General features: G+C 48.7%; 1 protein-coding gene across 8 annotated transcripts in view; it reads left to right on the top strand.

Annotated features, from left to right (window-relative positions):
• The window catches only part of TJAP1 (tight junction associated protein 1), a 248,742-nt gene that overhangs the window by 159,378 nt on the left and 62,317 nt on the right, over positions 1 to 27,047 (top strand). For 7 of the 8 annotated variants that reach the window (XM_029592844.1, XM_029592846.1, XM_029592847.1 and 4 more), the window contains exons 6-7: positions 2,777 to 2,917; positions 22,655 to 22,721. In XM_029592844.1, the coding sequence (XP_029448704.1) occupies positions 2,777 to 2,917; positions 22,655 to 22,721 (208 nt within the window). The remainder of the gene's footprint in view (positions 1 to 2,776; positions 2,918 to 22,654; positions 22,722 to 27,047) is intronic. The other variant, XM_029592852.1, reaches the window with a different exon arrangement.

The following is a 27,047-nucleotide window of genomic DNA, read 5'->3' as shown; positions in this document are numbered from 1 at the left end:
ATTTGGGTTTTTCCCTCTTTATGTTCAGGGCATCCTCTAGCTAGGGATTCCCCACTTGTGAAGACAGCGGGATGTTAATCCTCACAAAACCTGCCTACCTTCCTTCCTTTGGAGATGGCGTCTCAAGTATAAACTAAATTATAGACTGAAGGCCCCCGCATGGATGCTGCACATGCCCAGTGAGGCATAGTCACTCTTCTGAAACGTTTGGTGGGGGGCAAGGTGGCGTCCTAATTAATCACGCACAGCTCTGCTCTCCTTACTTTGAACTTGTTTCCTTTTTTGCAATGCCGCCAAAGAGAGAGGGCAAGGTGAGGGTTTTCTCCTCCATTCCAGCAGGTACTTGTTGCGTCGTTCATGGCTCCTGCTTTGCAGTGCTCGGGGTGGGCCCTGTTGCGACTGTCGATGGAGGAACGCTGCAGTCGCCTGGAGACGAGGTTTCCCTCAGCCCCCCCCCCCCCCCTCGAACCCTGGCTGCTACCTGCGAGGAGACAAGCCGCTCCAGACGTGTTCCCGGCGTCCTTGACTGATGTCTGCATACCAAGGACACTTGGGCCAATCTGGGGCCACTAGCAGAAGGAAATGGGGTGAACCAGCTTTGCGGGCTACCATAGCTCGCTGGATTAAGGAGGTGGTCACGGGAGCCCATGTGAAGGCTAGAAAGCCACTACCTTCTCAGATTAGAGCTCATTCCATTAGGGCTCAGGCAGTCTCATGGGCGGAGGCTAGACTGCTGTCTCCTGTTGATCTGTCAAGTTGCGACGTGGTCCTCTGTGCACACTTTCTCCAGATTTTATCGCCTGAACTTACAGGCCCGAGAAGATGCAGCCTTTGCAAGGGCGGTGTTAACCAGACTGCGGGCAGCCTCCCACCCGGTTCGGGAGTAGCTTTTGTACATCCAATTGGTCCTGAGTCCATCTGGCTACACGCTAGGAAATGGAGAAATTACTTGCCTGATAATTTTGTTTTTCTTAGTGTAGACAGATGGACTCAGCATCCTGCCCTCGGCTGCCCAAGATCTGCACCATGGGTCCTCCCATGGAATGGGCCTCAAATCCAAGGATCATGGGTAAGTGTTCATCCAGTCCCTAGATTAAGATACCTATATTCTTACTGGAGTTCAGTGTTTATGATTGGTTGAGTACAGCTACGTTTATCAGTTTTTAATCATATTTTTAATCGGTTTTTCGCTAATATGTCTACAATGGCTTTTGAGGAGAATACTGAATGGCTGAGATCACTGCAGGGGGGGAATCTAGGGTGACGTCAGCTTTGAAATCTGACTCCATCTCCATCTGCTGCAGGGGAGCATAACCCATTGGTCCTGAGTCCTTCTGTCTTCACTAAGGAAAACGAAATTATCAGGAAAGTAATTGCTCTAATAAAATTGGCCCATGCAGCTGAGATTCTTCCTCCTGTTTTCTACCATTTTGGGTAGATTATTTATTTATTCATATTTGTGTCCCAGCTTTCTGAGAGCAATCAAAGCAGCTCCATATATGGAAATCACCCCTGACTCTCCTACCAAATACCCATCGTATCCGCCCGAAGCCTGTGAAGTCGGCTCCCCTCTGCCCCCAGGCAGGAGGAGAGTTTATTAGCTTTCAGGCGCCGGATGAAATGTGGCTGCCTGTTCAGGCCTTGATCCTTTATAAGGAATCTTAGTGGTTTTTTGTTAGATTGTCGCTGTCAATTATTTATTAGAATGTGACTGATTTTAGTGCTCGGAGAACTTGACCAGGGTTTATTAGGTCTCGCATTAGCTTTATTTTGGCCTGTCTGTATATAATGACAGATGTATTGATTTTCTGCCTTTCTGGATAATTCAGAGCGGAGAAAGGCATGCAATAAAACAACAATATCGGATCAATGAAAGTGCAGCACAGCTAAATGAATACCCATGAGACAGCCATGAGGCTTTTGTATACATATCCTAAAAATGCTCAGAATAATAAAACACCCACAGACCTGGCAGATTTCCCTCCCTCCGTTGGTAGACAAGGACAGGTCCCCCGATCCAGCAGTGGGGCTTTGTGTATGTGAGGGGAGTACATTCTCCCAACTCGGCCACTTTCACCCAATTGTCTTTGCTTGCGCTGGGTCCGGCCCTCCCCGTCTTCTCGGTTTAGTCAGCTGCCAGTTTGCTTCTGCCCGCCTGTCCTGTCATACTGCTGCCCTGTGTGCGCCGGGTGGGGACACTCTCCACTATAGGAAAACCAGCCTAATAGCCTCAGTAAGACTATGAAAAATAATTTAAGCCATTTCATGCCTAAGACCACCAGGAAAAAAGTACACCAGACCAGTCTTCTTTCATTAATTTATATGTACAAGGACCAAATTATCACCTCTGCTTCTGTTGCTAGTTTTATGTTCATGTTGGCATCCACTTTGACCATTAGGGAAATGTGGGCCATAATTGAAAGTAAATGCAAACTGCTTCCCTCTCTTTCCGCTTCTCTGCTGTTCAGCTGGGTGGCATCATTTGTCTTATGAGACATCCGAGACGGGATATACAATCCTCCTGCCTGGTATCATACTGCTTCATCTCAGCTGTTGTGAAACCTAAGAGAGGACCTGCAGTGTCCCATTGCTCTCGCCTGCCAGCCATGTTCCCAGCTCTGTATGGTCCAAGAGCAATGATAATTAATAAAGCTCTGTTAGTGTACAAAGTGCAGCATCGGCCAGTGCAGACTCACATTAGTTAGGAGGAGCCCTTTAACAGTTGTGGCCTTAGCTGTTCTTCCAGTCCTGTCTCTTAATTCTGTGGTCCCTGCAGGCTCTTGCAACACGAGAATGAGGAGCTCCGGCAGAAACTAGCGCACACTGTCAACAAAGTGGAATCTCTGGAGAGAGAGCTGGACGCGGGCCATCACTTCCTAGAACTGGAACTGGAGAAATCCAAGGACAAATTTAGAAGGTACTTTGGCTTCCTTACTTCCTGTGTTTCCTCTCTCCCACCTTCCTTTGGGTCTCTTGATTCATGTGTCTCCTCTTGCTCTCTCTGTCCTACCATCTCCCCCTCCTATCTTCCTGTGGCTCCTTTGATTCCCTTCTCCTTTTGATTTTGTTCCCTCTGTGCCATCATCCCTCAGCCTCACCTTCCTCTGTCTCCCTTGGTTCCTATGAGGGGGGTTTCACTTTCTCTATCCCACATCTTCTGTTCCCCCTTCCTCCTCTTACTCTCTCTGTCATACCATCCCCTCATCCCACCTTACTTTATCCCACCAAACCATTTCCCCTTAATGTCCCTCCATCTCCCCATCCCATTTCCCCTTAATGTCCCTCCGTCTCCCCATCCCATTTCCCCTTAATGTCTCTTACTCTTTGTCCCTCCATCTCCCCATCCCATTTCCCCTTAATGTCTCTTACTCTTTGTCCCTCCATCTCCCCATCCCATTTCCCCTTAATGTCTCTTACTCTTTGTCCCTCCATCTCCCCATCCCATTTCCCCTTAATGTCCCTCCGTCTCCCCATCCCATTTCCCCTTAATGTCCCTCCGTCTCCCCATCCCATTTCCCCTTAATGTCTCTTACTCTTTGTCCCTCCATCTCCCCATCCCATTTCCCCTTAATGTCTCTTACTCTTTGTCCCTCCATCTCCCCATCCCATTTCCCCTTAATGTCTCTTACTCTTTGTCCCTCCATCTCCCCATCCCATTTCCCCTTAATGTCTCTTACTCTTTGTCCCTCCATCTCCCCATCCCATTTCCCCTTAATGTCCCTCCGTCTCCCCATCCCATTTCCCCTTAATGTCCCTCCGTCTCCCCATCCCATTTCCCCTTAATGTCCCTCCGTCTCCCCATCCCATTTCCCCTTAATGTCTCTTACTCTTTGTCCCTCCATCTCCCCATCCCATTTCCCCTTAATGTCTCTTACTCTTTGTCCCTCCATCTACCCATCCCATTTCCCCTTAAAGTCTCTTACTCTTTGTCCCTCTATCTCCCCATCCCATTTCCCCTTAATGTCCCTCCGTCTCCCCATCCCATTTCCCCTTAATGTCTCTTACTCTTTGTCCTTCCATCTCCCCATCCCATTTCCCCTTAATGTCTCTTACTCTTTGTCCCTCCATCTCCCCATCCCATTTCCCCTTAATGTCTCTTACTCTTTGTCCCTCCATCTCCCCATCCCATTTCCCCTTAATGTCTCTTACTCTTTGTCCCTCCATCTCCCCATCCCATTTCCCCTTAATGTCTCTTACTCTTTGTCCCTCCATCTCCCCATCCCATTTCCCCTTAATGTCTCTTACTCTTTGTCCCTCCATCTCCCCATCCCATTTCCCCTTAATGTCTCTTACTCTTTGTCCCTCCATCTCCCCATCCCATTTCCCCTTAATGTCTCTTACTCTTTGTCCCTCCATCTCCCCATCCCATTTCCCCTTAATGTCTCTTACTCTTTGTCCCTCCATCTCCCCATCCCATTTCCCCTTAATGTCTCTTACTCTTTGTCCCTCCATCTCCCCATCCCATTTCCCCTTAATGTCTCTTACTCTTTGTCCCTCCATCTACCCATCCCATTTCCCCTTAATGTCTCTTACTCTTTCTCCCTCCATCTCCCCATCCTGCTTGGTCCCACCATCCACCCCCAACCCATCTTCCTGTGGTTCCTGTGTCTCCTTATGCTCTTGCTTCCTCCTCTCGTCCTTTCATTATATCACAGTTTTCAACAGGATTTATTGATTTATTTATTTATTTTTATATACTGACATTGGATCTGAGATATCACACCGGTTTACATTCAGGGACTGTAGGTATTTCCCTATCTCCAGAGGGCTTACAATCTAAGTTTTTGTACCTGAGGCAATGGAGGGTAAAGTGACTTGCCCAAGATCACAAGGAGTGACAGCGGGACTTGAACCCTGGTCTCCTGGTTCGTAGCCCCCTGCTCTAACCACCCTTATTGGAATGATGGTAGCGCTCTTGAGAAGTTCTATAGAGCAGTAGATAAGGAAGTCTTGATGTCACTTTCTGTCTAGGAGTCGTCTGCTTCCTATGAATCTTCCCCAGTCTTCTGTTGGTCTTTGGGAAAGGATTTCAGTTAGTAGCTGCTTCAGTGGTGGGGTTGCTGGAGGGTACAATAAAGCTTCTCCTTAAAGAAATAATAAGGAAGCTACCTTTTTTGTGGTAACTGTTGAGCTAGCTTGGCAATTTGGGGCTGATTAGAGTGGTGGCATAGAAGCCTTCCCCTTCCCTATGGCTGCCATTATAGTTGGTAAATCCATGTCTTCAGGACCTATAGGTGCCATATTGGTCACATTCATCTTTAACAGGTACTACAAGAGAACCTAGGTAAAGATGGTCTACCCTGTAATTTGTTTGGGTCTATTTGTGCCCTAGATCATGTCCAGGCAAGATCCAGTCCTGGGAAAGGAGTGGTTCCACCTCTTGATCAAGCACTTCTACCCTACTGCATTCAAGGAGTACCAGCTTGCACCCCTTGCAGTGTACTTAATGTTAAAAATGTTAAAAAGCAAAGCAAGCTGTTTGTGCAATGCAAGGTCATCCTAGCTCCCAGACCTTAGAGTGGATCACCCTATCTAAACTTAAGTATTTGTGGTCATTTTCCCACACAATACTGTTAGTCATTTTTGCTAGGACTGGCGTTCATTTGATTTTCACTCTGTCATTGATGATGCAGGCATCTGGAATGTAAACCTGAAGTTGGCCACCATCTTTACTGATACTAATTGGCATAGTTTTGTATAAGCCTGTTTTAAATCTGTTTTAATATTTGTTATTGTATAAATTATGCATCCTTTTATGTACATCACTTAGGGCCTTGTTACAAATGATTAATTTTAATAAATACAAATACTTCCCTTGGCACAAGAATAGTAAAGAGATGGCAATAAAAGGAAAGTTCCAGCAAGAAGGTTGGCACTGCTATCTGTGGGGCAATGCTCCAAACATCTGGAGGTAGTTTTTGTTGTTTGAGGTTGGACTGTTGTAGTCAAAGGACACAGCAGCAATTCAGCTGATGAAAGGCTGGAGGCAAAGGTGGAGAGACCATGGCAGGCAGGAGGAAGATGGTTTGGTGAGAACATGGCAGGCTGGAGGCAGGAAGAAGACGGTTTGGTGAGAACATGGCAGGCTGGAGGCAGGAGGAAGACGGTTTGAGAACATGGCAGGCTGGAGGCAGGAGGAAGACGGTTTGGTGAGAACATGGCAGGCTGGAGGCAGGAGGAAGACGGTTTGGTGAGAACATGGCAGGCTGGAGGCAGGAGGCAGGAGGAAGACGATTTGGTGAGAACATGGCAGGCTGGAGGCAGGAGGAAGACTGTTTGGTGAGAACATGGCAGGCTGGAGGCAGGAGGAAGACTGTTTGGTGAGACCATGGCGGGCTGGAGGCAGGAGGAAGACTGTTTGGTGAGACCATGGCGGGCTGGAGGCAGGAAGAAGACTGTTTGGTGAGACCATGGCAGGCAGGAGGAAGACGGTTTGGTGAGGCCATGGCAGGCTGGAGGCAGGAGGAAGATGGTTTGGTGAGACCATGGCAGGCTGGAGGCAGGAGGAAGACGGTTTGGTGAGAAAATGGCAGGCTGGAGGCAGGAGGAAGACGGTTTGGTGAGACCATGGCAGGCTGGAGGCAGGAGGAAGACGGTTTGGTGAGGCCATGGCAGGCTGGAGGCAGGAGGAAGACGGTTTGGTGAGAAAATGGCAGGCTGGAGGCAGGAGGAAGACGGTTTGGTGAGAAAATGGCAGGCTGGAGGCAGGAGGAAGACGGTTTGGTGAGACCATGGCAGGCTGGAGGCAGGAGGAAGACGGTTTGGTGAGGCCATGGCAGGCTGGAGGCAGGAGGAAGACGGTTTGGTGAGAAAATGGCAGGCTGGAGGCAGGAGGAAGACGGTTTGGTGAGAAAATGGCAGGCTGGAGGCAGGAGGAAGACGGTTTGGTGAGACCATGGCAGGCTGGAGGCAGGAGGAAGACGGTTTGGTGAGAAAATGGCAGGCTGGAGGCAGGAGGAAGACGGTTTGGTGAGACCATGGCAGGCTGGAGGCAGGAGGAAGACGGTTTGGTGAGGCCATGGCAGGCTGGAGGCAGGAGGAAGACGGTTTGGTGAGGCCATGGCAGGCTGGAGGCAGGAGGAAGACGGTTTGGTGAGAAAATGGCAGGCTGGAGGCAGGAGGAAGACTGTTTGGTGAGACCATGGCAGGCTGGAGGCAGGAGGAAGATGGTTTGGTGAGACCATGGCAGGCTGGAGGCAGGAGGAAGACGGTTTGGTGAGACCATGGCAGGCTGGAGGCAGGAGGAAGACGGTTTGGTGAGACCATGGCAGGTTTGGAGGCAGGAGGAAGACTGTTTGGTGAGACCATGGCAGGTTTGGAGGCAGGAGGAAGACGGTTTGGTGAGACCATGGCAGGTTTGGAGGCAGGAGGAAGACTGTTTGAGAGCATGCCAGAATTTTTGGGAGCCCCTTTGGTACCCACCCAAAGCAAGATACTTTCAGTTGTTTGCATGTTATACTGCAGAAAAATCCCTTCTCTTCCTTAGCATCCTTACCAGACCAGGCTCAATGCATGGGTTTTTCTCTCCTACCAGCATGAATGAAAGCTTTGCTGGATGCAGCCGTATTAAGGGACTGTGCCTCCTGCAGGCTTTCAGTATTTCTTTGTCTCTAGAAGATGGTAGAGTTGCCAAATCTTCATTCTGGTGATCTTAGTGGAAATTTTAGTGTCATGGTGGTCTTTTCCCGCTACTCGTTGATTGAGTGGAGTACAAGCAGAGGGAATTGGTGACCTATCTGCTGAGCCCTTTAACTGGCAGTAGTTTGAAAACCAGTGGTGCTGGTTCCCTCTTTCCTCCTCCGCTGCCTCCTCTTCGTACCTACCTCCTGGAAGGCTTTTGTAAGACGACTAATGGAAAGAATCCTGTATTTCTTCTTTGTTTGAATATGCCTTAAGAACATAAGAAATTGCCATGCTGGGTCAGAGCAAGGATCCATCAAGCCCAGCATCCTGTTTCCAACAGAGGCCAAAATCAGGCCACAAGAACCTGGCAATTACCCAAACACTAAGAAGATCCCATGCCACTGATGCAATTAATAGCAGTGGCTATTCCCTAAGTAAAATTGATTAATAGCCATTAATGGACTTCTCCTCCAAGAACTTATCCAAACCTTTTTTGAACCCAGTTACATTAACTGCACTACCCACATCCTTTGGCAACAAATTCCAGAGCTTTATTGTGTGTTGATTGAAAAATAATTTTCTCTGATTAGTCTTAAATGTGCTACTTGCTAACTTCATGGAATGCCCCCTAGTCCTTCTATTATTCGAAAGTGAAAATAACCGAGTCACATCTACTCGTTCAAGACCTCTATTATATCCCCCCTCAGCCGTTTCTTCTCCAAGCTGAACAGCCCTAACCTCTTCAGCCTTTCCTCATAGGGGAGCTGTTCCATTCTCCTTTATCATTTGGGTTGCCCTTCTCTGTACCTTCTCCATCGCAACTATATCTTTTTTGAGATGTTTTTGAGATCTTTTTTGAATACACAGTATTCAAGGTGTGGTCTCACCATGGAGCGTGGTCTCACCATGGAGCGATATAGAGGCATTATGACATTTTCCGTTCTATTAACCATTCCCTTCCTAATAATTCCTAACATTCTGTTTGCTTTTTTGACTGCTGCAGCACACTGAGCCGATGATTTTAAAGTATTATCCACTATGATGCCTAGATCTTTTTCCTGGGTGGTAGCTCCTAATATGGAACCTAACATCGTGTAACTACAGCAATGGTTATTTTTCCCTATATGCAACACCTTGCACTTGTCCACATTAAATTTCATCTGCCATTTGGATGCCCAATCTTAAAGTCTTGCAAGGTCCTCCTGTAATGTATCAAAGTCTGCTTGTAATTTAACTACTCTGAATAATTTTGTATCATCTGCAAATTTGATAACCTCACTCGTCGTATTCCTTTCCAGATCATTTTTATATATATATATATATATATAGAAAAGCACCGGTCCAAGTACAGATCCCTGAGGCACTCCACTGTTTACCCTTTTCCACTGAGAAAATTGTCCATTTAATCCTACTCTCTGTTTCCTGTCTTTTAGCCAGTTTGTAATCCACGAAAGGACATCGCCTCCTATCCCATGACTTTTTAGTTTTCGTAGAAGCCTCTCATGAGGGACTTTGTCAAACGCCTTCTGAAAATCCAAATGCACTGCATCTACCGGTTCACCTTTATCCACATGTTTATTAACCCCTTCAAGGGTTTAAAAAAAAAAGTTGCATCAGAAGCTGGAATGAGGGGAGTTGTGGCAGTGTTGGAGCTGTAGGGCAGCACTGGAAGCCCAGCGGTGCAGGCAAGAGTCCAGGGACTGTCTTTGTTTAGCTTCACAAGGTAGGAGCACATTTTCTTCTCAGTGACAGCAGCATTTGGTCAGCTGCATGGTTGGAAGCAAGATGGCTGCCACAGAGTATGGGAAAACATGTCCTGCTTGTGGGGGCCATCGCAGCAGTATGTTGACTTTGGGGTTGTGTCAGGCCTGCACCAGGGGAGGCAAGAGTCACTCCGGAGACAGCTCGGGAGTGCTAATAAGGCAGTGAAGCACTCCCCCATGGTAGTTTTGGAGAGAGCTGATGGGCTTCCTGAGGCTGATGAGCTTGAGTTGCAAGCAGTGCAGAACTCCACTGAAAAGTCAGAGAAAGCGATACCCCTTTGGCAGAGTCTCTCTGGGCTTGCTGGTAGAGGGGGAGAATTGAGAGTTCTAGATAGCATGAAGGTCTTCTATGAGGAGCCCTTCTCCCCCGAGTTTGTGTTTTTAATGCATCAAGTTTATTTAAGTGTGGTGCCCTCGGTAAGAAATTGGTAACCAGCAGTTCTTCCTCCACTCCTGGACCATTGGTGCCTTCCTGGCCTAAAAGGGCAAGGAAACAGCTGGACGTGGCGTGGGATACCAGATCCATGGCTTCACTGGAGGGATCTTTGAAGGAGCCTTCTTCCCGAGGATGAGATGGAAGGTGATTCAAGGGGGTCTCCTTCTGGAGGATGGTAATATCCTGGCTGCAGAGGGAGACGATCCTCAGCTGGTTAGATTATTTAAGGAGGAAGAACCCCCGGCACTACTGTCCAGGCTCTGGTGGAGTTAGAGATTAAAGATCAGCGAGCTGATGCAGAACTCCCTCTGGAGAATGAGGATTCCATTTTGGAAGGTTTCGGCGGTCCAGTGAGGACTTTTCCTTTGTATAGTGTCTCGAAGGCTTTGGTTTCCTCAGAATGGGATTTTCTGGAAGCAGGTCTCAGAGAAGGCAGGGATATGGCTAGGCTGCCAAATGAGGTTTTGGAACTATTGAAGTTCTCTAAAGTGGGTGCATTAGTCTGAGTGGTTACAAAAGAGACCACTATCCCTTTTGAAGTTTCTGTGGCCCTAAAGGGTGGTCAGGATAGGAAGATTGATTGAGGTTTTCTTTAAGCAATGCTTTGAGGTTTCCGCTTTAGCCAAATTCCAGAATTTAAGGGCTTTCTGGCAGAGAACATAAGAAAATGCCATACTGGGTCAGACCAAGGGTCCATCAAGCCCAGCATCCTGTTTCCAACAGAGGCCAATCCAGGCCATAAGAACCTGGCAAGTACCCAAAAACTGTCTATTCCATGTTACCATTGCTAATGGCAGTGGCTATTCTCTAAGGGGCGGATTTTAAAAGCCCTGCTCGCGTAAATCCGGGCGGATTTACGCGAGCAGGGCCTTGTGCGCCGGCGCGTCTATTTTCCATAGGCCTGCCGGCGCGCGCAGAGCCCCAGGACTCGCGTAAGTCCCGGGGTTTTTTGTCGGGGGCGGGGCCGATCGACATGGTGTTTTGGGGCGGGACGTGGCGTTTTGGGGGCGGGCCCGGGGGCGTAGTTTCGGCCCGGGGCGGTCCGGGGGCGTGGCCACGCCCTCCGGAACCGCCCCTGGGTTTGCGACTCGGCGCGCCAGCAGCCCGCTGGCGCACGTGGATTTACGTCTCCCTCCGGGAGGCGTAAATCCATGGACAAAGGTAGGGGGGGTTTAGATAGGGCGGCCTCGGAGGGAATGGAGGCAGGCTGCGCGGCTCGGCGCGCGCCGGCTGCCCAAAATCGGCAGCCTTGCGCGCGCCGATCCTGGATTTTAGCAGATGCGCGTGTCTACTAAAATCCAGCGTAACATAGAAACATAGAAATGACGGCAGAAGAAGACCAAATGGCCCATCCAGTCTGCCCAGCAAGCTTCCCTCATTTTTTCTCTCATACTTATCTGTTTCTCTTAGCTCTTGGATCTATTTCCCTTCCACCCCCACCATTAATGTAGAGAGCGGTGATGGAGCTGCATCCAAGTGAAATATCTAGCTTGATTAGTTAGAGGTAGTAGGGGTAGTAACCGCTGCAATAAGCAAGCTACACCCATGCTTATTTGTTTTTACCCAGATTATGTTATACAGCCCTTATTGGTTGTTTATCTTCTCCCCTGCCGTTGAAGCAGGGAGCTATGCTGGATATGCATCGAAAGTGAAGTATCAGGCACATTTGGTTTGGGGTAGTAACCGCCGTAACAAGCCATCTACTCCCCGCTTTGTGAGTGAGAATCCTTTTTTCTTCTCCCCTGCCGTTGAAGTTATGCTGGATATGCGTGAAGTATCAGTTTTTCTTTTCCCCTGCCGTTGAAGCAGAGAGCTATGCTGGAAATTCGTGATGTATCAGTCTTTCTCCCATGCCGTTGAAGCAGGGAGCTATGCTGGATATGCATCGAAAGTGAAGTATCAGGCACATTTGGTTTGGGGTAGTAACCGCCGTAACAAGCCAGCTACTCCCTGCTTTGTGAGTGCGAACCCTTTTTTCTTCTCCCCTGCCGTTGAAGCAGAGAGCTCTGCTGGATGTGTGAAGTAACAGTTTTTCTTCTCCCCTGCCGTTGAAGCAGAGAACTATGCTGGATATGCATTGAAAGTGAAGTATAAGAATGGAGTGATCAAGCTAGTTGAAAGGCATCAGGAATAGAGGAAGGTGGAGGTAGTAATTTGGTTATTTGGTTTGGGGTAGTAACCGCCGTAACAAGCCAGCTACTCCCGTCTTTGTGAGTGCAAATCCTTTTTTCCACATTTCCTCTTGCTGTTGAAGCTTAGAGTGATGTTGGAGTCACAGTAACCATGTGTATGTTTATTGAATAAGGGTATTGTCTCCAGGCAGTAGCCATCCTTCTGGCGAGTCACCTACTCTTCATTGGCGGCCTCTTGACTTTATGGATCCACAGTGTTTATCCCACGCCCCTTTGAAGTCCTTCACAGTTCTGGTCTTCACCACTTCCTCCGGAAGGGCATTCCAAGCATCCACCACCCTCTTCGTGAAGAAATACTTCCTGACATTGGTTCTGAATCTTCCTCCCTGGAGCTTCAAATCGTGACCCCTGGTTCTGCTGATTTTTTTCTTATGGTAAAGGTTTGTCGTTGCCTTTGGATCATTAAAACCTTTCAAGTATCTGAAAGTCTGTATCATATCTCCTCTGCTCCTCCTTTCCTCCAGGGTGTACATATTTAGATTCTTCAATCTCTCCTCGTACGTCATCCGATGAAGATCCTCCACCTTCCTGGTCGCCCTTCTCTGTACCGCTTCCATCTTGTCTTTGTCTTTTTGTAGATATGGTCTCCAGAACTGAACACAGTACTCCAGGTGAGTCCTCACCAAGGACCTGTACAAGGGAATAATCACTTCCCTTTTCTTACTCAATATTCCTCTCTCTATGCAGCCCAGCATTCTTCTGGCTTTTGCTATCGCCTTGTCGCATTGTTTCGCAGACTTCATATCATTAGACACTATCACCCCGTACTTTTGTTTGCGACTGGTGCGCCAACAAAAGTACGTGAACGCGCATTTTTTTTAAATCTACCCCTAAGTGAACTTAATAGCAGGTAATGGACTTCTCCTCCAAGAACTTATCCAATCCTTTTTTAAACACAGCTATACTAACTGCACTAACCACATCCTCTGGCAACAAATTCCAGAGTTTAATTGTGCGTTGAGTAAAAAAGAACTTTCTCCGATTAGTTTTAAATGTGCCCCATGCTAACTTCATGGAGTGCCCCCTAGTCTTTCTACTATCCGAAAGAGTAAATAACCGATTCACATCTACCCGTTCTAGACCTCTCATGATTTTAAACATCTCTATCATATCCCCCCTCAGTCGTCTCTTCTCCAAGCTGAAAAGTCCTAACCTCTTTAGTCTTTCCTCATAGGGGAGCTGTTCCATTCCCCTTATCATTTTGGTTGCCCTTCTCTGTACCTTCTCCATCGCAACTATATCTTTTTTGAGATGCGGCGACCAGAATTGTACACAGTATTCAAGGTGCAGTCTCACCATGGAGCAATACAGAGGCATTATGACATTTTCCGTTTATTCACCATTCCCTTTCTAATAATTCCCAACATTCTGTTTGCTTTTTTGACTGCCGCAGCACACTGAACCGACGATTTCAATGTGTTATCCACTATGACATCTAGATCTCTTTCTTGGGTTGTAGCACCTAATATGGAACCCAACATTGTGTAATTATGGCATGGGTTATTTTTCCCTATACGCATCACCTTGCACTTTTCCACATTAAATTTCATCTGCCATTTGGGTGCCCAATTTTCCAGTCTCACAAGGTCTTCCTGCAATTTATCACAATCTGCTTGTGATTTAACTACTCTGAACAATTTTGTGTCATCTGCAAATTTGATTATCTCACTCGTCGTATTTCTTTCCAGATCATTTATAAATATATTGAAAAGTAAGGGTCCCAATACAGATCCCTGAGGCACTCCACTGTCCACTCCCTTCCACTGAGAAAATTGTCCATTTAATCCTACTCTCTGTTTCCTGTCTTTTAGCCAGTTTGCAATCCACGAAAGGACATCGCCACCTATCCCATGACTTTTTACTTTTCCTAGAAGCCTCTCATGAGGCTCATTGTAGGGCTCTCATTTCAGCCCTACAAAGGTTCCATTTCTACTGGCAGGATAGACAATACAGTGTCCAAATTGGCACCTGTACATCCAAACCTATCGCCCTCTCACAAGGTGTTCCGCAAGGTTCATCCCTCTCCTCCACCCTTTTTAACATTTATCGCCTCCCCCTCTGCAACCTTCTATCCAAGCTTGGCCTCCTGGGGTGGCCCTCTTCCGCCAACTGTCACCAACTGCAGCAGGAAGTAACTTCCCTTCTGCAAGCAAATGCCATAGAACCTGTTCCTCTGTCTCAGAGGGGACACGGATTCTATTCCCGGTATTTCTTAATCCCAAAGAAGACAGGGAGGCATTTGCCCGATATTAGACCTTCGGGCCCTAAACAAACATCTTCGGAAAGAGAAGTTTTGGATGGTAACCTTGGGCTCCTTATTTCCACTTCTTCAACAGGGGGATTGGCTCTGCTCTCTAGACCTAAAAGACGCAAAGATGCACATCGCAATTACCCCATCTCACAGAAAATACCTCTGCTTCCTTGTCGGAGACCAACATTTTCAGTACAGGGTCCTTCCATTCGACCTGGCATCAGCCCCTCGGGTCTTCACAAAATGCCTGGCGGTAGTGACCGCATACGTAAGAAGACTGGGCACTCATGTCTATCCTTACCTGGATGACTGGTTACTGAGAGCTCAGTCATCGGACGGAGAACTTCACTCCCTCCACCTTACAGTGCGGCTACTGCTGTCATTGGGATTTCTAATCAATTATCAGAAATCTCACCTAATTCCATCTCAGTTCCTCTCCTTTATCGGAGCGGATCTAGACACAATCCAAGCAAGAGCTTTTCTTCCCAAGGACAGAGCTCACACACTGGTGTCGTTGGCTTGCGATATACAGTCTCGTCCAAACACGACAACTTGTCATCTGCTAGTTTTGCTGGGGCATATGGCGTCCTCGGTCCATGTTACCCAATGGCTCATCTAGCCATGCGGGTAACACAGTGGACATTGAAGTCCCAGTGGTCACAATGTCCAACATTGTCCATATCACCAGGCGACTTTGTCTCTCACTGGCATGATGGATCCTGGAGTCCCCATCTACTTCAAGGTCTAGCCTTTCAAGCTCCAGAACCTCAAATAGTTTTGGCGACCAATGCTTCCACTCTAGGTTGGGGAGCATATGTCAACAGCCTGCAGACTCAGGGAACCTGGTCGGCAGAGGAGTCGCAACATCAAATAAATTTTCTGGAGCTTCAAGTAATCAGATATGCTCTCTCTGCATTTCGAGATTGTTTGTCCAACAAAACAATCCTGATCCAAACGGGCAACCAGATAGCAATGAGGTACGTCAACAAGCAGAGGGGAACCAGGTCCTACCTCCTATGTCAGGAGGTTGCACAGATTTGGGCTTTTGCTCTATCTCAGGCCATGCTTCTCAGAGTGACCTACCTGGCAGGTGTGGACAATGTTCTAGCGGACAATCTCAGTTGGGAATTCCAGCACACAAGTGGTCCCTCAACCCTGTAGTTGCGGACAGAATATTTCGGAAGTGGGGGTACCCAACCATCGACCTCTTCGCATCATTTCAGAATCGCAAGGTGGACAACTTCTGCTCTCTACATCGCAGTCGCCAAGTTCCACCTTGAGATGCGTTCTCCCTGTCCTGGAAGGAAGGCCTCCTCTATGTCTACCCACCACTTTCTCTCATCAGCAAGACTCTCGTGATGCTGCGCAAGGACAAGGGTCTGATGATTCTCATTGCCCCCTACTGGCCACGTCAGGCATGGTTTCCCATCCTTCAAGATCTCTCGGTGCGTCCGCAGATTCCCCTAGGCTCGGATCCGTCCCTGATATCTCAGAGGAACGGCCAATTGCGCCACCCCAACCTTTGGCCTTGGCACTGACAGTTTGGATGTTGAAAGGTTGATCTTACAACCGCTCAATCTTTTGGAATCTGTATCCCAGGTCCTGGTAGCTTCACGAAAGCCTTCTACTAGAAGAGCTTATCATTCTAAATGGAAAGGATTTTCATTGTGGTGCAATTCAAATGAGTTAGATCCTTTTACCTGCCCCACAAATCACTTTTTAGACTACCTCTGGCATCTCTCAGAGTCAGGTTTACAAACCTCTTCCATTAGAGTACATGTCAGTGCGGTGGCTGCCTTCAATAGAGGTACAGGAGATGTCTCTATCTCGACCTAACCCTTGGTGATGCGCTTTATGAAGGGATTGCTTCACCTGAAGCCTCCTCTCCATCCGTGGTTTTAGCGCAGCTCATGAAACCTCCGTTTAAGCCTCTGCATTCCTGTGAGTTGCGGTATATCACTTGGAAGGTCCTTCTAGCGTTAACGTCTGCTCGCAGGATCAGTGAGCTACAGGCACTGGTCACATATTCCCCTTACATGAAATTTCTACATGATCGAGTGATCCTTCGCACTCATCCTAAATTTCTTCTGAAAGTGGTATCTGAATTTCATTTAAATCAATCCATAGTACTACCCACTTTCTTTCCAAACCCCACTCACTTCCTGCTGAACAGGCTCTGCATTCCTTGGACTGCAAATGTGCGCTTGCCTTTTATTTGGAACGCACTGCAGGCCATAGGAAATCCACCCAGCTATTTGTTTCTTTTGATAAACTTTAGCTGAGACTCCCGGTCGGAAAGTAGACTCTATCCTCCTGGCCAGTGGACTGTATTTCCTTCTACTATCAGCAAGCAGGCCGTCCGCTTCCGGGACGAGTTAAGGTGCACTTCATTAGAGCAATGGCAACGTCGGTTGCACACCTTCGTTCTGTACCTCTTATTGATATCTGCAAAGCTGCATACCTTTGCAACACACTATTGCATAGACAAGGCTGGTACACAAGATTCTGTCTTTGGCCAGTCTGTTCTATGCAATCTATTCTCAGCGTAATATCCAACTTCCTTCTACACCCACTGGGATATTCAGGCTGCCTGTTATCCAAAGAATCACCCCTGTTGTGCTTGTTGTACGTCTTTGGGTGTTTTTGGTACATGCGCGGGCATCCTCAGCTTGTTATTCACCCATATGTGAGGACTAACATCCTGCTTATCCTGTGAGAAAGCAGAGTTGCTTACCTGTAACAGGTGTTCTCACAGGACAGCAGGATGTTGGGCCTCACGAAAACCCACCCGCCACCCCGCGGAGTTGGGTACGCTTGTGATTTATTATGTTATTTTTCGCGCGCTCTTTTTGCTATACATAAGACTGAAGGGAGACCCCTGCTGGATGCAGGGTTAGTGCCATGCTGGGCATGCCCAGTAGGTGCCAGTCAAAGTTCTAGAAACTTTGACAAAAGTATTCCGTGGTTGGCTCCATCTTGATGATGTCACCCATATGTGAGGCCTAACATCCTGCTGTCCTGTGAGAACACCTGTTACAGGTAAGCAACTCTGCTTTACTCACCAACCAGGGATGCCACATTGCCCCTCTTCCTCACTCCATGTCCGATCTGGGTCACCAAAATTATTGTGGATTGTAAATAAACACTTAACACACCGGTAGCTAAAAGAGAAAGATGTTTATTGAGGTATCTCAAGAGAGTGCAATTACCAACAAGACAATTCAGGAACAGTCTCAGAGGAATGTTAGTGATATAATAGGTTAAATAAGTCACCACCTCTAATTTACACACCAATTAGTTTGTTTGCATAACATTTTCCTAATTAGCTGGCATTATTTTATCTCATTTATGCTAATGAGACAGGATTCTTGTAAGTCCTGTGACTTCTTGTAAATTGAGCCCAGAAGGCAGGAATGAAACTCAGTGCTGACCTTTAGCATACATTCTAACATTTAAACATAGAAACATAGAAATGACGGCAGAAGAAGACCAAACGGCCCATCTAGTCTGCCCAACAAGCTTTCACACTTTTTTTTTCTCTCACATACTTATGTTTCTCTTGGCTCTTAGTAACGTTTTTTTAAATTCTATTTCCCTTCCACCCCCGCCATTAATGTAGAGAGCAGTGTTGGAACTGCATCTAAGTGAAATAGCTTAATTCGTTAGGGTATTAACCACCGCAATAAGCAAGCTACACCCATTTATTTATTTATTTATTTATTTATAACTTTTCTATACCGAAGTTCAAATAACAGAGTTAATTATCACTCCGGTTTACATTGCAACCATAAAAAACAGTGACAAAGTTGTCTTACATAGAACAGGGGGAGAGAAAAACTTGGATACAGCTTAAGCATGGGGAGTACACCCATGCTTATCTATTTATCCAGACTATGTAATTCAGTCCTTGTTGATTGTTGCCTGAATATAGATCCACCTTTCTTCATTCCCACCTGCCGTTGAAGCAGAGAGCCATGCTGGCTCTGCATTGAAAGTGAAGTATCAGTCTTGCTCCCCTGCCGATGAAGCAGAGAGCTATGCTGGATATGTGTGAAGTATCAGTCATTCTCCCCTGCCATTGAAGCAGAGAGCTATGCTGGATATGCATTGAAAGTGAAGTATCAGTCTTGCTCCCCTGCCGTTGAAGCAGAGAGCTATGCTGGATATGTGTGAAGTATTAGTCTTGCTCCCCTGCCGTTGAAGCAGAGAGCTATGCTGGATATGCATTGAAAGTGAAGTATCAGTCATTCTCCCCTGCCATTGAAGCAGAGAGCTATGCTGGATATGCATTGAAAGTGAAGTATTAGCTTATTTGGTTTGGGGTAGCAACCGCCGTAACAAGCCAGCTACTCCACGCTTTTTTGTGAATGCAAATCCTTTTTTCCACATTTCCTCATTGCTGCTGAAGCTTAGAGCAGTGTTGGAGTCACATTAACCATGTGTATGTATATTGAATAAGGGTATTATCCCAAGTAGTAGCCATCGTTCCTGTGAGCCACCCACTCTTCATTCACATCCTCTAGACTTTATGGATCCACAGAGTTTATCCCATGCCCCTTTGAAATCCTTCACAGTTCTGGTCTTCACCACTTCCTCCGGAAGGGCATTCCAGGCATCCACCACCCTCTCCGTGAAGAAATACTTCCTGACATTGGTTCTGAGTCTTCCTCCCTGGAGTTTTAAATCGTGACTCCTGGTTCTGCTGATTTTTTTTCCAACGGAAAAGGTTTGTCGTTATCTTTGGATTATTAAAACCTTTCAAGTATCTGAAAGTCTGTATTATATACCCCTGCTCCTCCTTTCCTCCAGGGTGTACATATTTAGATTCTTCAATCTCTCCTCATAAGTCATTTGGTTAAGACCCATCCACCTTTCTGGTCCCCTTGGATAGTTTTCACAAGTCTGATCAGCGCACTCACATTGCTATAATTATTTTTTCTTCACTGCCACCAAACTAGTTTGACTTCATAGAAAATTCTTTTCAAAACACCTTACAATACCCAAGAATTCCAAAAAGAGGAAATCACATGCATCTAAATGTACAACTCTCTTCCACTATTTTATTTAATTTATATTATGCTTTTCAAAGCATGGGCATGTACCTCAGGATTTCAAAGATATACGAGTCATCCACCTGTATAAGAGGAAGGGCAGTGGAACCAGCTGTGATAACCATTGTGTGGGATTTCTCTGCTGTACATACCAAGAAGGTGGTGGCAAGAGTAATTCTTAATAAAATGTTGGAGCAATTCATAGATGACATCTTCTCGGGAATCACAGTATGACTTGAAACCTGGCCAAGAGAGACTCCCTTATCTGGTATTCTTGAGCAAAATCAAGATCTATATATCACAAAATCAACAAAGGCCTTCAATGGAATCAACTGCAATGGTTTGTGGAAAAGTCTTCAGAAACTTGGCTACCCAGAGAATTTGTTTCCATCATGGGATAATCAAATTTGCAGATGACACAAAATTGTTCAGAGTAATTAAATCACAAGCAGATTGTGATAAATTGCAGGAAGACCTTGTGAGACTGGAAAATTGGGCATCCAAATGGCAGATGAAATTTAATGTGGATAAGTGCAAGGTGATGCATATAGGGAAAAATAACCCATGCTATAATTACACGATGTTGGGTTCCATATTAGGTGCTACAACCCAAGAAAGAGATCTAGGTGTCATAGTGGATAACACATTGAAATCGTCGGTTCAGTGTGCTGCGGCAGTCAAAAAAGCAAACAGAATGTTGGGAATTATTAGAAAAGGAATGATGAATAAATCGGAAAATGTCATAATGCCTCTGTATCGCTCCATGGTGAGACCGCACCTTGAATACTGTGTACAATTCTGGTCGCCGCATCTCAAAAAAGATATAATTGCGATGGAGAAGGTACAGAGAAGGGCTACCAAAATGATAAGGGGAATGGAACAACTCCCCTATGAGGAAAGACTAAAGAGGTTAGGACTTTTCAGCTTGGAGAAGAGACGGCTGAGGGGGGATATGATAGAGGTGTTTAAAATCATGAGAGGTCTAGAACGGGTAGATGTGAATCGGTTATTTACTCTTTCGGATAGTAGAAAGACTAGGGGACACTCCATGAAGTTAGCATGGGGCACATTTAAAACTAATCGGAGAAAGTTCTTTTTTACTCAACGCACAATTAAACTCTGGAATTTGTTGCCAGAGAATGTGGTTCGTGCAGTTAGTATAGCTGTGTTTAAAAAAGGATTGGATAAGTTCTTGGAGGAGAAGTCCATTACCTGCTATTAAGTTCACTTAGGGGCGGATTTTCAGACTCCGCGAATAGGCCTACTTTTGTTTGCGCTCCAGGCGCAAACAAAAGTACGCTGGATTTTAGTAGATACGCGCGGAGCCGCGCGTATCTGCTAAAAACCTGGATCGGCGCGCGCAAGGCTATCGATTTTGTATAGCCGGCGCGCGCTGAGCCGCGCAGCCTACCCCCATTCCCTCCAAGGCCGCTCCGAAATCAGAGCGGCCTTGGAGGGAATCCTCTAACGCCCTCCCCTCACCTTCCCCTCCCTTCCTCTACCTAACCCACCCACCCGGCCCTGTCTACACCCCCCCTTACCTTTCTCCGGGGATTTACGCCTCCCGGAGGGAGAAGTAAATCCCCGCGCGCGAGCGGGCCTCCTGCGCGCTGGGCCGCGACCTGGGGGCGGGTACGGAGGGCGCGGCCATGCCCCCAGACCGCCCCGGGCCGTAGCCACGCCCCCGTACCCACCCCCAAAACGCTGCCGACACGCCCCCGAAACGCCGCGACGACCGGGCCCACCCCCTGACACGCCCCCGACACGCCCCCCTCGGAGAACCCCGGGACTTACGCGAGTCCCGGGGCTCTGCGCGCGCCGGTAGGCCTATGTAAAATAGGCTCACCGGCGCGCAGGGCCCTGCTCGCCTAAATCCGCCCGGTTTTGGGCGGATTTAGGCGAGCAGGGCCCTAAGATAGTGGAATCAGTGGCCAGGTACTTATTGTTTGCAGATCTCTGTGCACTGGTAGCCCACACATTACAGACCAGTTGGCCCAGTCAGCTTGACACTTCAGGTTCATCATCAGCTGAAAAAAAATGAAGGTTGCGTATCATAGTGTGGGATACAAATATTTAAATAGTAAATACTAGCCAGCTCCATCTGTCTACGAGCAAGCCTACAGTTTTCATCAAGGGCATGAAACTTAATGTAACTGAAAACGTCTGTTCACAATATGATTATATAATGCACTGCCAAAGCAAGCTCTCGATGTGGCAGAATTCATCATCACCTGTGGGATGAAAGAAGGGCAAGGCTGCCCACTAAAATCAGTGTTTCAGGTAGTGGTACTGTCCACACTGCTGTACAGATGTGAATCCTGGCCTTTCTACTGCCAACATCTCGGGCAACTCAAGCAGTGATCCATCTGCAATATAAAGTGGCAGGTTAGGATCTCCAGCAGAGAGAGCGGTCCTTGGAAGGTTCCAGATTTCCAGCATGGCGAAGGTTTAGCTTCAGAGGGCAGGCCAGATTGTAAGGATGGTGAATCCAAGAATTCCCAAAGCTTGTGTCCTGTGGGCGCAGATCACAGAGAAGACCCCCGTGTTAGATTTAAGGACACACTCAAACACAACCTTAAAGCCTGCGAGTTAGGCCAACAGCTGGGAGGATATGGCCTTGGACAGGGTCAGATAAAGGAGCTCTCACTGTTGGAATTGTTAAAAAGGAAACTGCTGATAAAATACTTATTCTCAGTCTCTTCTTCCTCACCAGGAGTTATCCTCTGCCTGCCATCTTCTCTTGCATTCTCCTGAAATTGATATCAGCGTTGCCTTGGTCTTGTCCTTGGCTAAGACTCCTAGTTCTAGGACTGCTCATGATACAGTGATCCTGGCGGTGTGTGAAATTGTGTGCAGGGTTCTCGGGCTGACGTGTGTGCAGGGTGCAATATAGCGTTTATCACATTGCCAAGGACTGATTAGAAGTTAATGGGTGTAAGACTATCACCACACACTAGTGCAGCCGTAACACAGAATAGTCTTGCTCACTAAATGTATAATTGTAGGTGTTCTCTCAGTAATGTGTGCTGCGGGCTGGACTAGTCTAGTGCTGGTCTCCTCCTTGCACTGAAATCCCTGCTGTTGGATAATGTAGTGTCCAGTCCAGTGGTTCTGCCATGCAAGCCTGTGATGTCAGAGCCCCCGACTATTAAAGGCTAGCGAGACCTCTGCAACCCTTGTCGAGTTCCCTTGGTGAGATGGCCACCTCTGGAAAGAGATTTGCTTAATAGTTTGGAGGAATTGCCTGTGATCTGCGCGGGGCTGGTTATTTCTGGAAGGGAAAATGTGGCTGCCTCTCTCTTACCCAAGGTCTCTCCCTTTCCCTCTCCTTCACCTAGGCTGCAGAACAGCTACACAGCATCCCAGAGGACAAACCAAGACCTGGAGGAGAAACTGCACACCCTCGTAAGCAAAAGAAACCCTGCTCTCTTCTTCAGTCCAGCCCAGCCATTGCTTGTTTCGCTTTGCTTTGCTCGCACTTGCTTCTTGCTTTATCCTGTCCTCTGCCACCTGCTCCTTCAATCCCCTGACTCATACTGCCTCCTCCACCCTTTCTTGTACTCTTCCTTCCTTGCTGTTTAACCCCTTTTTCTGCAGCCTACTCCTTCTCTCAAGCTTCTCGATAACCTTGTCTTATATCTTCAATTTTGGCCCCTATTGTCTTCTGTTCAGCAGGATGCGTGCCACTAAGTCCCCCTGCCCTCAGTAATAATTAAATATTTTTGTAGCGTCTGCCCCTTGTCTCACAGTGACGCTCCCACGCCCCTCAGTAACACACCTGTGTCTGCTCCTTGTCTCACAGTGACGCTCCCACGCCCCTCAGTAACACACCTGTGTCTGCTCCTTGTCTCACAGTGACGCTCCCACGCCCCTCAGTAACACACCTGTGTCTGCTCCTTGTCTCACAGTGACGCTCCCATACCCCTCAGTAACACACCTGTGTCTGCTCCTTGTCTCACAGTGACATCCCACGCCCCTCAGTAACACACCTGTGTCTGCTCCTTGTCTCACAGTGACGCTCCCATACCCCTCAGTAACACACATGTGTCTGCTCCTTGTCTCACAGTGACATCCCACGCCCCTCAGTAACACACCTGTGTCTGCTCCTTGTCTCATAGTGACGCTCCCATACCCCTCAGTAACACACATGTGTCTGCTCCTTGTCTCACAGTGATATCCCACGCCCCTAAGTAACACACCTGTGTCTGCTCCTTGTCTCATAGTGACATCCCACGCCCCTCAGTAACACACCTGTGTCTGCTCCTTGTCCCACAGGGACATCCCACGCCCCTCAGTAACACACCTGTGTCTGCTCCTTGTCTCACAGTGACGCTCCCATGCCCCTCAGTAACACACCTGTGTCTGCTCCTTGTCCCACAGGGACATCCCACGCCCCTCAGTAACACACCAGTGTCTGCCCCTTGTCTCACAGTGACGCTCCCATGCCCCTCAGTAACACACCTGTGTCTGCTCCTTGTCTCACAGTGACGCTCCCACGCCCCTCAGTAACACACCTGTGTCTGCTCCTTGTCTCACAGTGACATCCCACACCCCTCAGTAACACACCTGTGTCTGCTCCTTGTCTCACAGTGACGCTCCCACGCCCCTCAGTAACACACCTGTGTCTGCTCCTTGTCTCACAGTGACGCTCCCACACCCCTCAGTAACACACCTGTGTCTGCTCCTTGTCTCACAGTGACATCCCACACCCCTCAGTAACACACCTGTGTCTGCTCCTTGTCTCACAGTGATATCCCACGCCCCTAAGTAACACACCTGTGTCTGCTCCTTGTCCCACAGGGACATCCCACGCCCCTCAGTAACACACCTGTGTCTGCTCCTTGTCCCACAGTGACGCTCCCACGCCCCTCAGTAACACACCTGTGTCTGCTCCTTGTCCCACAGTGACGCTCCCACACCCCTCAGTAACACACCTGTGTCTGCTCCTTGTCCCACAGGGACATCCCACGCCCCTCAGTAACACACCTGTGTCTGCTCCTTGTCCCACAGTGACGCTCCCACGCCCCTCAGTAACACACCTGTGTCTGCTCCTTGTCTCACAGTGACGCTCCCACGCCCCTCAGTAACACACCTGTGTCTGCGCCTTGTCCCACAGTGACGCTCCCACGCCCCTCAGTAACACACCTGTGTCTGCTCCTTGTCTCACAGTGACGCTCCCATGCCCCTCAGTAACACACCTGTGTCTGCTCCTTGTCCCACAGGGACATCCCACGCCCCTCAGTAACACACCCGTGTCTGCCCCTTGTCTCACAGTGACGCTCCCATGCCCCTCAGTAACACACCTGTGTCTGCTCCTTGTCTCACAGTGACGCTCCCACACCCCTCAGTAACACACCTGTGTCTGCTCCTTGTCTCACAGTGACGCTCCCACGCCCCTCAGTAACACACCTGTGTCTGCTCCTTGTCTCACAGTGACGCTCCCACACCCCTCAGTAACACACCTGTGTCTGCCCCTTGTCTCACAGTGACATCCCACACCCCTCAGTAACACACCTGTGTCTGCTCCTTGTCTCACAGTGATATCCCACGCCCCTAAGTAACACACCTGTGTCTGCTCCTTGTCTCACAGTGACGCTCCCACGCCCCTCAGTAACACACCTGTGTCTGCTCCTTGTCTCACAGTGACATCCCACACCCCTCAGTAACACACCTGTGTCTGCTCCTTGTCTCACAGTGACGCTCCCACGCCCCTCAGTAACACACCTGTGTCTGCTCCTTGTCCCACAGTGACGCTCCCACGCCCCTCAGTAACACACCTGTGTCTGCTCCTTGTCTCACAGTGACATCCCACACCCCTCAGTAACACACCTGTGTCTGCCCCTTGTCTCAGTGACATCCCACGCCCCTCAGTAACACACCTGTGTCTGCTCCTTGTCTCATAGTGACGCTCCCATACCCCTCAGTAACACACCTGTGTCTGCTCCTTGTCTCACAGTGACGCTCCCACGCCCCTAAGTAACACACCTGTGTCTGCTACTTGTCTCATAGTGACATCCCACGCCCCTCAGTAACACACCTGTGTCTGCTACTTGTCTCATAGTGACATCCCACGCCCCTCAGTAACACACCTGTGTCTGCTCCTTGTCCCACAGGGACATCCCACACCCTCAGTAACACACCTGTGTCTGCCCCTTGTCTCATAGTGACGCTCCCACACCCCTCAGTAACACACCTGTGTCTGCTCCTTGTCTCACAGTGACGCTCCCACGCCCCTAAGTAACACACCTGTGTCTGCTACTTGTCTCATAGTGACATCCCACGCCCCTCAGTAACACACCTGTGTCTGCTACTTGTCTCATAGTGACATCCCACGCCCCTCAGTAACACACCTGTGTCTGCACCTTGTCTCACAGTGACGCTCCCACGCCCCTCAGTAACACACCTGTGTCTGCTCCTTGTCCCACAGGGACATCCCACGCCCCTCAGTAACACACCTGTGTCTGCTCCTTGTCTCACAGTGATATCCCACGCCCCTCAGTAACACACCTGTGTCTGCTCCTTGTCCCACAGTGACATCCCACACCCCTCAGTAACACACCTGTGTCTGCCCCTTGTCTCACAGTGACATCCCACGCCCCTCAGTAACACACCTGTGTCTGCTCCTTGTCTCACAGTGACATCCCACGCCCCTCAGTAACACACCTGTGTCTGCTCCTTGTCTCACAGTGACATCCCACACCCCTCAGTAACACACCTGTGTCTGCTCCTTGTCTCACAGTGACGCTCCCACGCCCCTCAGTAACACACCTGTGTCTGCTCCTTGTCTCACAGTGACATCCCACACCCCTCAGTAACACACCTGTGTCTGCTCCTTGTCTCATAGTGACGCTCCCACACCCCTCAGTAACACACCTGTGTCTGCTCCTTGTCTCACAGTGACGCTCCCACGCCCCTCAGTAACACACCTGTGTCTGCCCCTTGTCTCATAGTGACGCTCCCACGCCCCTCAGTAACACACCTGTGTCTGCCCCTTGTCTCATAGTGACGCTCCCACGCCCCTCAGTAACACACCTGTGTCTGCTCCTTGTCCCATAGTGACGCTCCCACGCCCCTCAGTAACACACCTGTGTCTGCTCCTTGTCCCACAGTGACGCTCCCACGCCCCTCAGTAACACACCTGTGTCTGCTCCTTGTCTCACAGTGACGCTCCCACGCCCCTCAGTAACACACCTGTGTCTGCTCCTTGTCCCACAGTGACGCTCCCACGCCCCTCAGTAACACACCTGTGTCTGCTCCTTGTCTCACAGTGACGCTCCCACGCCCCTCAGTAACACACCTGTGTCTGCTCCTTGTCTCACAGTGACGCTCCCACGCCCCTCAGTAACACACCTGTGTCTGCTCCTTGTCTCATAGTGACGCTCCCACGCCCCTCAGTAACACACCTGTGTCTGCTCCTTGTCCCACAGTGACGCTCCCACGCCCCTCAGTAACACACCTGTGTCTGCCCCTTGTCTCACAGTGACGCTCCCACTCCCCTCAGTAACACACCTGTGTCTGCTCCTTGTCTCACAGTGACGCTCCCACGCCCCTCAGTAACACACCTGTGTCTGCTCCTTGTCCCACAGTGACGCTCCCACTCCCCTCAGTAACACACCTGTGTCTGCTCCTTGTCCCACAGTGACGCTCCCACGCCCCTCAGTAACACACCTGTGTCTGTTCCTTGTCTCACGGTGACGCTCCCACGCCCCTCAGTAACACACCTGTGTCTGC

This window comes from Rhinatrema bivittatum, chromosome 3 (genome assembly GCF_901001135.1).
Source record: "Rhinatrema bivittatum chromosome 3, aRhiBiv1.1, whole genome shotgun sequence".
Classification (NCBI taxonomy): Eukaryota; Metazoa; Chordata; class Amphibia; order Gymnophiona; family Rhinatrematidae; genus Rhinatrema; species Rhinatrema bivittatum.
The sequence above is the reverse complement of the archived record's forward strand: the minus strand, read 5'-3'. Positions and strand labels throughout refer to the sequence as shown.